Genomic DNA, 13,712 nt, shown 5'->3' with positions numbered 1-13,712 from the left:
AAACCGAAAAAAATATTTACTCATTTAAATTATGCATATCCGTCACAATAATGTCGCATTACCTTGTTTCCTCATCCAAATATTAGCTTATTGCTTGGAAAATATGTATTTGGAAACAAAAATTAGAACAACTATCAGTACAACTTAAAAAACTGAGGGGACAATGACAAAATATAAAATATGCATGATGCAATACAGAAAGGGACATGAATTTGTTTTTGCTTTAAAGAAGATTTTGATCCCGTACTTGGATGATGTATATTAAAAACTTTACTCCAATTATAAAATGATTTCATCTAAAACGATATCTAATCAACCATATGAATATTCGTTCACAATTCATGACAAACAAAAACACTTTATTATTCTCAAGTCCCATGCAATATGCATCTCACTGGATAAGACTATGTGACGACATATTCTTATGGCAATGAAAATGATGCGTGACACCTTCAAATTACTTTTACAATACAATCATATTCTAATTGGTTTCACCAAAACATTTGTCAGAATATAGGTCAACCATATAGGGTATCAGATTCTATTCCTAAAATGATCAGTGGCAAGTGGCAACAGATGCATAGATGAACACACAAGGCAAGAAGATATGGACAACAAATCCGGGACTAACACTTGCCATTAAAAATTTCATCCAAGAATATTACTTTAGTTCCAACTATGATAGCAATTTCAATTATACAATATCCAGTTCATGAGAATTGAGAAAAATGGCAAAGTTAAAATTGGCATTTCTCTCTCTTAATATTTCTTACAGTTGCTGTTACATGTAGTAACTTTTTTATATGTAAAAACGTGATAGTGATGAAAATTGAACCTAGTTATGCTATCTCTTACCATTTCTTACAATAGATGTTTCAAATACTCTGTCTAATTTTAAATATCATGTTTTAGATGATGTATCTAAACACAATTTTTTACCTAAATCTAAATACACCCTAAACATGATACTTAAAATATATGGATAACTGGATCAAACCGTGTTTCCATGATGATTTTCATTATCAGATGCCTCTTCTTGATAATAAGGGGACAATTTTCCACTTGTTGTTCTGGGAATTGCAGATATTTCATGCAGCATTGTCACCACCTTGCGCATTGAAGGCCGGTTTATGGGAAGAGGGTTTGTGCAAAGGAGCCCTATGTTTAGTACCTTGATGATTTCTCCCTTGTACTTAACATCCATAGTTGGATCAATCACTTGATCCTCTCCACTCTGCTCCAATGTGGAAGAAACCCATTTCACCAAATCTTTGTCACCATATGCTGGATCAAGTGGAGCTCTCCCACTTACCAATTCTAAAATTACCACTCCAAAACTATAGATGTCACTCTTCTCATTCACTCTTAGAGTGTAAGCATATTCTGCATCACATACATTAAAATGCAATTTAATAAAATCAAAGATAGGTGTATACATAGTTAGTAAGTGATTAACCTTCCATATATGAATCTATTGTTATATCAAAGTAAAATCAAAGGTAAACAAAAGTGAATTTGATGTTAATTTTTTACCTGGTGCTATGTAACCATAAGATCCGGCAATTGCAGACATAGATTCTGCACCTTGGGTAACCCTGCTAAAAGTTCTGGCCACACCAAAATCTGCAACTTTTGCTCCAAAGTCTTCATCAAGCAATATATTGTGGGATTTGACATCCCTATGAACAATAGGAGGAACACAATAGTGATGCAAATAAGAAAGCCCCTCAGCAGCATCAATGGCAATTCTGTACCTAATTGGCCAATCCAACAAGCTTCTCTTGCTACTGTGAAGCAAATCAGCAAGGCTTCCATTAGGCATGTACTCATAAACTAAGAGCTTGCTATCACCACTGTTACAACAACACCATAGCCTCACAATATTCTTGTGCCTGATTTTTCCCAATGTTTCCACCTCAGCTTCAAAAAAACCATCTTTTTCAGAAACAGTAGTCCTGTTTTTTGGTCCCCATAATTTCTTCACTGCCACAGCTTCACCATTGCTCAGGACAACCTTGTAAACTTTCCCGGATGCTCCACTACCTATGACATTGTCTTCACTCAGCAACTTCACAACCTCATACTCACTGAATCCAAGTTTGTGAAAAGATCTCCATTTTAACATGTTAGGCATCACTTTCTTCTTTATCTTCTTAATGCTCCTAAATTTGAACCAAAACCATGTTACCCCAACAACAAACACAATTCCAGCAAGCACAAATATGAACCTGAAAACCCAATCATACTTTATCTTGTTCTTCTTCTTCTCACCTAAATTTTGACAGAGCCCAGAGACTGAAGAAGAACTACACAGCCCTGGATTTCCAAGAAAACTCTTCTTGTAATTCTCATTGTCGAATTCTTTAGGGATCTCCCCTGAAAGCTGATTATTCGACAAATTCAGCAAATTAAGATTCAAATTCTGCAGCTCAATTGGGATCCTACCGGAGAAAAGATTCCCTGAAAGATCAAGATAATTAAGCACCGGCAAGGTTCCTAATTCACTTGGAATGTTACCATCAAGCTTATTATTGGACAAATCAAGATCATTAAGCTTTTCCAAAGCACTAATCCCCAAAGGTATCTCACCCGAAAGCTCATTATCACTAATCACAAGCTTCCCCAACTGACTCAATTTCACAACACTCGTCGGAATCCGACCAGATAGCCTATTATGGCTGGCGACAAACTGAACAAGGTTGTCCAAATTCCCAATTTCCTGGGGAACAGACCCTGAGAACATGTTGAAGGAAAGCGACAAACTTGACATGTTGCTTGCGCCAGAAATAGAAGTAGAAATCGACCCAGTAAGGGAATTATCATCAAGCTCCAGAAGAAAAAGGTGTGGCAGTCCCCACATAGCATCGGGAACAGTTCCCGAAATGTTATTGTTCCTTATTCGAACCCTCATCAAGCTCCTGCAATCCCCCAGACTCTCGGGGATTCTGCCGGAGAACGAGTTGTAAATTAGCATGATCTCCTGCATCGCTCCCCGGCGGCACAATCCCGCCGGAATCTCGCCGGAGAAGTTGTTGTACGAGAGGTCGAGTGTCTGCAGGGGCGAGTTGCTCCCGAGTTGACTCGGCAACGACCCATTGAGCGAGTTGTTGAACAGTTTAAGCTCGTACAAGCTCTCGGCCTCGACGATACTCTCCGGCAGAGAGCCTTCGAGGTTGTTATTGAACAAGTTGAGAGAACCGAGTTTCTTCAACCGAGTCAACTCGGAGGGAATCGTCCCTGTCAAGTCGTTCCCGGAGGCGTCGAAGCCTTCCAAATGGGTGAGGTTGTTCCACACAGCGCCACGTGGCAATGAACCAGAGAGCGAGTTTTCATAGAGCTCGAGAAACACGATGCTGGTGAGGCCGGAGATGAGAGACTCCGGTATGGCACCCTGGAGGCTGTTATAGGTTAGTTCAAGGTTTCGAAGGTTGGATAGCTTCCCCAATGAAGCGGGAATTGGACCGAGGAGGTTGCAGCCGGAAAGAGACAAGTCCTGGAGGTTGGTCATGTTGCCGAACTCACTCGGTAACGGAGCAGGAAGAAAAGGGTTGTAGGACAAGTGGAGGAAGGTTAAGGTGGTGAGGTTGGTGAGAAACGAAGGGATGGTTCCGTTGAGGAGGTTTTCGACGAGGTTGAGGGATCGGAGGTTGGGGAAGAGAGAGAAGGAAGGGGGAATAGAAGCGGAAAAGTTGTTGAAGGAGAGGTCGAGGTGGAGAAGGGAGGGGAGAGAGGAGAGAAAAGAAGGGATGGGTCCGGTGAAGAGGTTTCCAGAGAGGTTAAGGTGGGTGAGGGAGGTGCAGAGGGAAAGAGTGGAGGGTAGGGGGGAGATGAGGAAGTTGTCGTCGAGATAGAGAGTAGAGAGGGAGGGTAGGCGGCAGAGGGACGAGGGAATAGGGCCGGAGAGGGAGAGAGAGGAGAGGGAGAGGGAGATGACGTGGGAGGTATTGGGGTTGCATGTGACGCAGGTCCAGTTGCATGGGGTGGGGTCGCGGGGGTTCCAGTCGGCGAGGGAGGAGGAGGATGATGGAAGTAGTTGGTTCTTGGCTTCTAGAAGGAGCAGGCCTTCTTGGTTGAGTGAGAGAGTGGGAGTAACAAAGAAGAAGAAGAAGAAGAATAAGAGAGGCATGGCGGTTATAGTTTAGAGAGAGAGAGAGAGGGAAACGAGAGATTTAATTACGAGTAGTGCTCTCATCACCCACCTGAGGGACATACCACTATCATGCTGCTATAATTATCACTACGCTACTACATTTTTGTACTAACATAGTAACATCTCTCTAGTCTTTTTTTTTTTTTTCTATTTTTAATTATAATTTTTTCAAACTATTTTTATACAAACATACGGAAAGAGCATACTATGCTTATTATAACTTAAAAATTGAAAACGGAAAAAAAAGAGAGATGGATTGAGATTGATGTTGCTGGAGGTTCATACAAGTCTACCTATATGATATGTTCAAATAAAGTTTTTCCGCAAAATTTGCTTTTCCAATTATACCCCTTAATTTGTCTTTTTATCTTCTGGTACCAAAAAATCAATGATGTTGCTATCTGACTGAACACATTTTCAACCGCATGCATGCATGCAATCAAAAATAGTAGTAAATACAGGAATTACTAGAGGGAAAAGAAGATTGAGGCCATAGATATATGGATATGATGCAGAGTGTGAGTCTAGTCTAATCTGTTGGGTCAACCCACAATGGAAAACAATAAAAAGAGTAGTTGTTAATAATAATGGAGAGTGGTTCGAACTTCTTCGGAAAGGCATGTGAAGTTGAAAACGTTAACCAATGCAGACAGCTTTGAAAATATTGTTAGACTAGCTTTTGAAAATCTGCTCTCACTAATTAAACCAGAAAATCACTATTCAATTACGGTAACAACTTTTTTGACTCTTCAGTCTTCATAGAGGCCTACCATTATAGCACTACCTATCTCCTAATTTATCAACTTAGCCATTAATTAAAGTATAAGTAACTAATCAAGATAGATTTTCTTCAATTTTAACCGAGTCACTATTGCTCTTCTAAATATTTATACCACTCTTTTCATTTTTAAATAGCTATGTATACAATATTATTGCTTGAATTAAAGTTTAATAGGAATTATTAAAACTTGTATAAAGATGAGTTACTTATATAATATTATAAAATTACTAAAAAGAATTAGTTTTAGTGGTAAATTTTAGTGATAATAATTTTATAATCATTGATTTTTTTATTTACTTTTTTGTAACAAATATATATTTGTTATTACTGTTAAAGACAAAATAAATTACTACTAAAATTAATTTGGTGTAGTAAACGTTCTTGAAGCGATAAAGGTGATTATGCCAAACCCTGTCGTAGTAGGTATTCAATTTTGAGACGTTTTCATGTCATATGATTAAACAGTTGAGTTGGTGCACTGCTAAATCAATAAACATCTTATCAAAAAATTCGAAGCTATATGTGTAAGTGATGCTGTCTAGTGTCTATGCATAGGACTACTAATTTTCAGATCTATATAACCTTTGTGTTTCTTAACGTTTAAATATATGTAAAATTTATTTATTTAAAAGAATCGTTAAGATATTTAGCGAGTCTCTTTTTAGAATAAATTGCAAAATGAATATAAATAGTAATGTACCTAAATTATATCCGTTTCACACACAAAATAAAGATGCTCATGATGATGAATATGTTTATGCTTTACGACAAATTCTTCCAGAGTGGAGAGTGTTGAAATTTTCCAAATACTGGCGATGCACTAAATGGAGGCACATAATTAATGAATATATGAGTATTAAATTGAATAATGGGATTGACAAAATTACTCTTAGTTTCAAATGATTGTTATTGATGTATGATTAGGCATCACAAACAAATTTCCAAGTTCCAACTCTTTCTTTTTGACTCGACTTTGGTGCCCAGAAAGGCCACTATGATATTGAAAAGTACAGCTTAGAATTTTGCATACGATTATGCCTTTTCAGATTGACGCTATCTTCTTGGCATGTAACATGTTGCAAATCACAAATTAAATGTAGCAAACATACATCACTGTAGAATCATATAAGAGAACGACAGGTTCAATGCACATTCACATATACATTATATACTAATTATTGATTAGTCCTTGTTTTTATTAGGTATAAATCACTTAAGCATTTTCAACACTCAACATAAGTGCAACTTAAATTCAATAAAAACATGAAGCTTATGCCTATTCTTTCCACGGAATCAAAAATTAAAATGAACAAAGGCCTCTCAAGCAGGGATCAAGATAGAAACTTGTCAAAGTCATTCTTTTATGCATTTAGGCTCCGTTTGAAAAGTTTTAAAAATAATTTTTTTGAGCTTATGATTTATGAAAAATAATAGTATTAATATTTAGTACAATTTTTAAAATTAAATTACAATTTTTTAAGAAATTATTTAGGAGTTTATAGAAAAATAAAAAAAAAAGGACTTTTATGATACTACTATTTTTTTTTTTTAAAGAAAGAGCTCAACACTTAAGTGGAGCAAAAAAAGACAAAATAACAAAATAAAAGATAAGATAACTCCTATGTCATCTCCGATATAGCCATCCACAACATGAGTTATTTACCACACCACTCTGCAGCACAGGAAAAGTTTGAGCCACGCAATCTACAATTTTTGTTGTCTTACTGTAAAAACTGACATCATTCCATCGTAACCAAATGTTCCAAACAGTTGAGAAGAACCCCACTAGCAAGAACTTGCGTGTCTCTTTTTTCGTCGGCATTGATCTTCAATTCTCAAAATGTTCTTTCAAAGTACCTGGTACAACCCACGCCTGACCAAACTCCGAGATCCACACACACCACACCTGCCAAGAGTACTCACAAGTAACAAATAAGTGTTGTATATTTTCAACATCTTTCTTGCACAACACGAACAAATTATCATTCTGTTGTAAGATTCGCAATCTACTTAGTCGATCCTTCGTATTGACCCGGCCAACCAATACAAACCAGGTGAATAACTCGACTCGAGGTGGAACTAAACCCTTCCAAAATTTCTTGGTGAATCTGAATCTCAGAATCTTCTCATCCAAAGTCTCTTCCTGCAAAACCTGCACAAATGAGTTAGTAGAATAAACTCATTCCTTGTCAAATTTCTAAACCACTCTATCTTGCACTTCTTCTATCAATCTAACAGATTGCAAGACCTGAAGCATCTGGTCCAAGGTAATTGTCTCCCATTGACGTAGTTCCCTCCTCCATTGGAAGTGTCAAACTCACTCTATCCCATTTCAGAATCCACACTCTCCAATAACTGATCCTTTTTAGTTTAAAATCAAGAAGAGTCTCGGAAAAGAGTCTTTCAACTTTCCCAATTGGAGCCATGTATTCTCCCAAAATCTTGTAGATCTACCATCTCCTACTTCCATAGCAAGGCCATCAATCATCTTTTACCTTACATGTTGATCTTTTATTTGCACTTGGCATGTCTCTCCACGGGCCTCCTCTTTCTGGTAATTTCTGAGTTAACAGTAAGTGATTTGTGTTCAGATTATTACAGGAACACACAATCCTTCTTCCATAGAGCTAAAAACTCAAACACAAAATAACTTATTTATAAGCTACTTTTAATATAATTATTTATTGTTTAAGCTATTTTATCAAAAGAAACTTAAACTGTTTATCCAAATTGGGCCTTAGTAGATAATTTTGATACCACAAAAATCAAGATGTAAATAACATAATGCATTTTATAATTTTTTAAATATGAATGTCATGAGAATGTAAATTCTTTTTTTGTACATAACAAAATAATAACATGTATTTGCCAATGAGTTATAGTTCAAATGGCATAGTTTTCTTATACTCATATAAAAAATTACGGATTCGAATCTCCTTATCTTTAGTATAAAAAAAATAATATGTATTTTCTGTCATGATCCTGTTCAATATCTTTTCTATTATAGGGTTGTTTATTTAAGTTTCCAAACAATTATATTTATTTATGAAATTGCATACGAAACTGAAGAACTAAAAAAAATGTCACCAAACTGATGGATATTTTTGGAAAACAAATTCCAATCACCTAAACTCACCGGCAAGTATATCGGGTCACATCAAGTAGTAAAACTCACTTAGAGTGAGGTCGATCCCACAGGGATTGATGGATCAAGCAACTTTAGTGGGTGATTAGTTTAGTCAAGCTAACATTGAGTGAATTGTGTGAAGTTGATCAACAGAAAGTAAATTGCGAGAATTATAAAGTTGCAGAAAGTAAAATTGGACAGAAGCTTAAAGAGCAAGAAATATAAATTGCAAGAATCTTAAATGACAAGAAATGTAAATTGCATCAAATGTAAAAGGGATGGGTGCTGGAAATTAAAGAGAGCAATGAAGTAAAATTAAGAACAATTGACAGAAAAGGAAAATGTAGGAAAGTAAATCAAGCTCACAGCAAACTCAATGTAAATTGGCAGAATGTAAATTTGCAGAGAAATAGAAATGTAGAAAAGTAAACCAGCAAGAAGACTTAGATCAATTCTCAAATCTCAAAGAGAAATTAACAATTTCAATGAAATAGTAAAAACAGAAAGGAAGCTAAGAGCTCAATTGCTCTCTCAATCAAAACAGAAAGGAAATTTGCAAAGGAAGGAAAGTGAAACAGAAAGGAAAAGAAAACTCCAATGTGATCTTCAATTCTCAAATTCAACAAGGAAAATTAAAAGAGAGAGAGCTATTCTATCCTACTCCTATTGCTCCCTAATGGAGCTAGCCTCCTCCATGAAAATGAGAATGATGCCTTTATATAGGCTTTTTACAAAATAAAATGAAATTGAAATAAAAAATAAATTAAATAAAAATCCTAATTCTAGCTTGTTCTTGTGCCTTTGAGTGATGATGTGGGCTTTGCTTGCTTTGGATTTGAAGAGAGATGGGTTTGGTTGGCCTTGGTTCAATTGGTTTTGAATTGAATTTAAATAGAATTTTGGTTGAATTTTGGCCAATGGGTGTTTGCTCCCAGTAGAGTGCTCTGCTCCTGGTGAGAGCGTAGCATTGTGGCTCATGTCCTTGGCTCTTTGTTGCGTATCAAGCTTGGGTGCATCAAGATAGCGCTCCGCTCTTGGGGAGAGCCTATCATCATGGCTTGCTTGTGTTGCCTTGTGCGCACCAAGCCCCTTGACTGTGCCAAATTGTGCGTGACATGCTTTCCTGGGCCGTGTCAAACTCGTGCAAGGAATAAGGAAAGTAGCGCTCTGCTCTTGGCAAGAGCGGAGCACTCCTTTTGCTTGGGTGAGGTCCCAAGTTCGAAACTTAGTGGGAGCATTTCTCCATGCTTTGTTCCTCATTTTTTTCTTAGTGAAGCACGACAATGCTCTCCAAGAGAGCGGAGCACAATAATGATGTAGAGCGCTACTTTGCTTTGGAGTGAGGCTCCAGCTTCGAACCTTGGTGGAAGCATTGGCCGATTTTTTTTTTGCTTGTTTTTGGCCCATAAAGATGCATTTTATTCGTGCCTCAATTTCATGCCAAATATAGATTACCATACATCGTTAGAAAGATCTGAATGTTAGCTTTCCAACACAACAGGAAGCACATCAATCAGACATCTGTAGCTCAAGTTATAGCCCTTTGAAGGAGGCATGGTCATGCTGTGAGCGCCCAGATTTTAACTTAGCGAAAATTTTGTTTCCAAGCTTATTTTTGCATCACGATAATGCTCTGCTCTTGGCAAGAGCGGAGCATTGTATGCTGATTGCCAATCTCCTTTAATTTGGTCATGGGTCACGCTTTTAAAAGCGTGGCCTAAGCCTCCAAAGTGTGCTCCAACTTCAAAGTGTGTCCCAAAGCTCTTTTTTTCTCCTTTTTAGATTATTTTGTGCTTCTTTGCTTCTTTTTCTTCTTATTTCCTACAAGATTTATAAAATTAAAAGATCAAAGAAATATACCAATTAAGCATAAAAGCATTCAATATTCAAGCACAAATCATAAATTTCTTGTATGAAAAAGCATAGAAAAACATGACATGGTGACATGTCATCACAACACCAAACTTAAACCTTACTTGTCCTCAAGCAAGAAAAGAATCATGCAATAAAGATTGACAATCCAAGGTAAGAAGAATAGCAACTCAATGTTCATGGTTAGCTAGTTTTCTAAGCATGCTACAATCACAAAAGAGATGTAGATGATTGATGCTTCTATCTAGCTCATTTTATGAAATCTTTCTCTTATATTTCTTCCTTGAAACAAGCTTTTGATTTTCTTATTGGCTTCTCCTTTTGGGTGCTTTGCCCCATGAGTTGATAACAAAGCTACGACTTCTAAACGCTTTGTTTTCAAGTATTACCACTTGATACATAAGCACCACAACCATTTAATTAGAGGACTTCATTAAGCTCATTTGTTTCTTTTCTTTACTCTCTAATCATTGATGCTCAGAGCCTTGAGCTTTGAGGGAGTGCATTTGCACTTGAGCCTAGCCTTGACTTCTAAGTGTTTTGTTTTCAAGCTTTTTGCTTGATACATAAACACCACAAGTACTTAACAAATAAATTGCCATTGGTACTCAGAGCCTTCAGCTTTCTCATTCTTTCCTTTTTTCTTTTCTTGCTTTAATTGTATTTGCTTCTTCAAGGTTTTCATGATTTCAAAAGATTTCACAAAATGTCCAAGATGAAAACTTCAATTAACTAAAATCCAATGCAATTGAGCAACAATTAATCATACTAGCTTTCCAAAACTTGTATGCACATGCTAAGTTCTTCTTTAATGCCTTGTTTGTTTATGATCATGATACTTTACTGCTTTGAATTCACAAAACTCAAGTTGGTAGTCATAATATCATGGCAACATGTTATAAATCAATATTCAAGCTATGGTTATTCATAACACACATGCATACAGAGAATATAAAGACAATCATGCAAAATAAAGTGCTGGAAACAAAGGAGAGGAAAAGGAACTTTACAACCTTGTAGTCCATCTTCTTTATTGTTGTCTTTTTCCTTCTATTCTTCCTTCTTCCCATACCAATACTCATAATGCTTGCTCATCCTCAAGCAACAATTAGAACAATGGCTATGGGGCTAAGATGAATCATGAGTGTCTTATACAATGAAATGTTAGTGGTACATGTGCTTTAAGCAAGCAAAATTGAGGATAACAATCAAGGCACAAGAGACAGAGACATTGGGATTGCAAACATAAGAAGGTGTGCATGATACATGGCATAAAAGATAAGTGGCACACCAAATTTAGTGTGACTCTTTCACTTGGAATTAATGCAAGTATCGGTAAGGATTGGAAGCAAATTTTTGTTGCATAGCAACACCAAACTTAGAATGCAATCCTATGTCCATTTTATTTGAAATAAGACTAAATGAAACTGTTGTATGTTAAATACAATCACCAAGCCAAGAATCTTGTCATGAATAAAGCTCTCTTAGTGATGTATTAACAAACACAGTTAATAAAAGACAGCATTAAAAACAAGTAAATGAATAAAACAAAGAGGAAACTAAAATGTTAAACCAAAAGAGAAAAATTGCAGAGGCATTATGATTATGCAAACAAGTAGTGTTGCTTGAATAAATTGCATAGAAAATAAGTGGCACGCCAAACTTAGAATTTTAGTGTGACACTTTCAATTTTGATTTGATGCAATCATCCAAAAGGATTGAAAACAATTTGTTGCAGGGCAACACCAAACTTAGAATGTAACCATATGCCATTTTATTGAATTTAAACAAGTAAAAAAAGAAAACAAAGCATAGAAGAGAAACGTTACCTACTGTTGGCATGTTGTTCTTTACTTTCTTCCTCTTCTTCTAGTTTGTTAAGAGGAATGACCTCAAGGGAGGAGAAGATTCAGCTATTGCCCCCTGTCTTTGTCTCTCCTCAGCAAGCTTTCTTTTGTTAATGGCTTGATTGAGCTTGCTTGCTGGATCAGGGGGAGGATCGCTTGTAGTTGACCTTCTCTTCTTCATGAATATTGTCCTTTGTAGCTTGGTCACAATCCTCTTCTCGGTGCTTTTGTTAATTGCCTTCACTTTCTTGAATCCAAGTCTTGGTGGTTGTGTGATTGTTGGAGTTTTATCTTCATCCAGAGCCTCTTGAATTAGTGGTTCTATGAGCCCTTCCTCTATGCACTTCTCTGCTTCAATTGAGTGTGACTTCTCTTGATTGTCCTCCTCCATTCCTTCTTCACAACTTTCCATCAAGTCCTTTGGGAGGGAATCTTCGTGTTCTATTGTCACTTCAATTAGTTCTTGTGAATTTAAAATCCTTGGCTCATATTCCTCATCCTTCAGTACAATTTCACTTGACACAGGGACCTTTGGTTCTTGTTTTTCCACTTCCTCATCCACAAATTGGTCTTCATCCTCACTGTTTGTTGGTTCTAAGTTTCTCCTTATTTGCTCTAAATGCCCATCCATCTTCTTGAGGAGGATTTCCTGCTCTTTCCAAGAGTCCATTGATGTTTGTAAGTATTGTTCAAATGCTAGCTCAAGGGATGAAGGCTGAGAATGAGTTTCTAGATATGTGGGTGCTGTGGTGAAGTTGTTTTGAGTGGTATGAAATGAATCTTGTGGATTGTGGAATAAGTTTTGTGGTTGGTAGGAATTGTAAGGATCTTGGAGGAAACTTTGTGTTGAGGCATAATCAAGTGATGAACACTCTTCCAGTTATGCTCTGGCAGCACAATCAAGTGATAATGTCCTTGAATAATTAGAATGTGAATCATTGCATTTCCCTTCCCAGCCATCATTTGTGTACGTGCCATAACAGTATGAGTCACTTTGTGGCTCTGGAAAATGTTCATGCTCTTTCATTCCTTGGTGATACTTCCATCCACCATGAGGATAATGATATGAATCATTTTGTGGTGGTGGTTGGTATCCCATATGATTCTCTTGCTCATCTTGTGTCTCTGAAGCAAATCTCCATGAATTGGAGTGCTCATAATTTATATTTTCTTGGTGATATTCCCAGCCACCATTAGAGATTGGTGATGGTGGGTAATATCCCATAAAATTAGTTTGATCATAAGATGAGTTGAACTCCATTTGAATTTTGGAAAACACAATACCAAGGAAAATTGAAATTACTCATATCAGAGATGAGAATTTCTTAGCGAGGCAAAAACTCAAACACCTTGGTTTCAATTTAAAATAGAAAACAAAAATAAAGAAAATGCTTGATCTAGACTTCTCACCCACTTAATCATTGTTGATCTAAATCAATCCCCGCAACGGCGCCAAAAACTTGTTGGATATTTTTGGAAAACAAATTCCAATCACCTAAACTCACCGTTACCGGCAAGTATACCGGGTCGCATCAAGTAGTAAAACTCACTTAGAGTGAGGTCGATCCCACAGGGATTGATGGATCAAGCAACTTTAGTGGGTGATTAGTTTAGTCAAGCTAACATTGAGTGAATTGTGTGAAGTTGATCAACAGAAAGTAAATTGCGAGAATTATAAAGTTGCAGAAAGTAAAATTGGACAGAAGCTTAAAGAGCAAGAAATGTAAATTGCAAGAATCTTAAATGACAAAAAATGTAAATTGCATCAAATGTAAAAGGGATGGGTGCTGGAAATTAAAGAGAGCAATGAAGTAGAATTAAGAACAATAGACAGAAAAGGAAAATGCAGGAAAGTAAATCAAGCTCACAGCAAACTCAATGTAAATTGGCAGAATGTAAATTTGCAGAGAAATAGAAATGTAGAAAAGTAAACCA

At 36.6% G+C, this 13,712-nt stretch overlaps 1 protein-coding gene across 1 annotated transcript; it reads right to left on the bottom strand.

The window, feature by feature from the left end:
• Nucleotides 1-646: 646 nt before the first annotated feature.
• On the bottom strand, nucleotides 647-4,557 carry LOC112770775 (uncharacterized). Its single transcript, XM_025815177.3, has 2 exons — nucleotides 1,534-4,557; nucleotides 647-1,383 (listed from the first exon to the last, which is right to left on the bottom strand). Exons 1-2 carry the CDS (start codon nucleotides 4,124-4,126, stop codon nucleotides 992-994), a joined length of 2,985 nt encoding a protein of 994 aa, XP_025670962.1. The 5' UTR covers nucleotides 4,127-4,557; the 3' UTR covers nucleotides 647-991.
• Between the last annotated feature and the right edge of the window lie 9,155 nt (nucleotides 4,558-13,712).

The sequence above is a fragment of the Arachis hypogaea genome, chromosome 18 (genome assembly GCF_003086295.3).
Source record: "Arachis hypogaea cultivar Tifrunner chromosome 18, arahy.Tifrunner.gnm2.J5K5, whole genome shotgun sequence".
NCBI lineage: Eukaryota > Viridiplantae > Streptophyta > Magnoliopsida > Fabales > Fabaceae > Arachis > Arachis hypogaea.
Note: the sequence above shows the minus strand (reverse complement) of the source record. Positions and strands in the feature narration are given on the sequence as shown.

Coding starts and splice junctions, on each gene's coding strand:
- LOC112770775 (XM_025815177.3), bottom strand. CDS start 4,126: ATGCCTCTCTTATTCTTCTTCTTCTTCTTCTTTGTTACTCCCACTCTC. Junction 1,384..1,533: donor TTATGGTTACATAGCACCAG/GTAAAAAATTAA, acceptor TATGTGATGCAG/AATATGCTTACACTCTAAGA.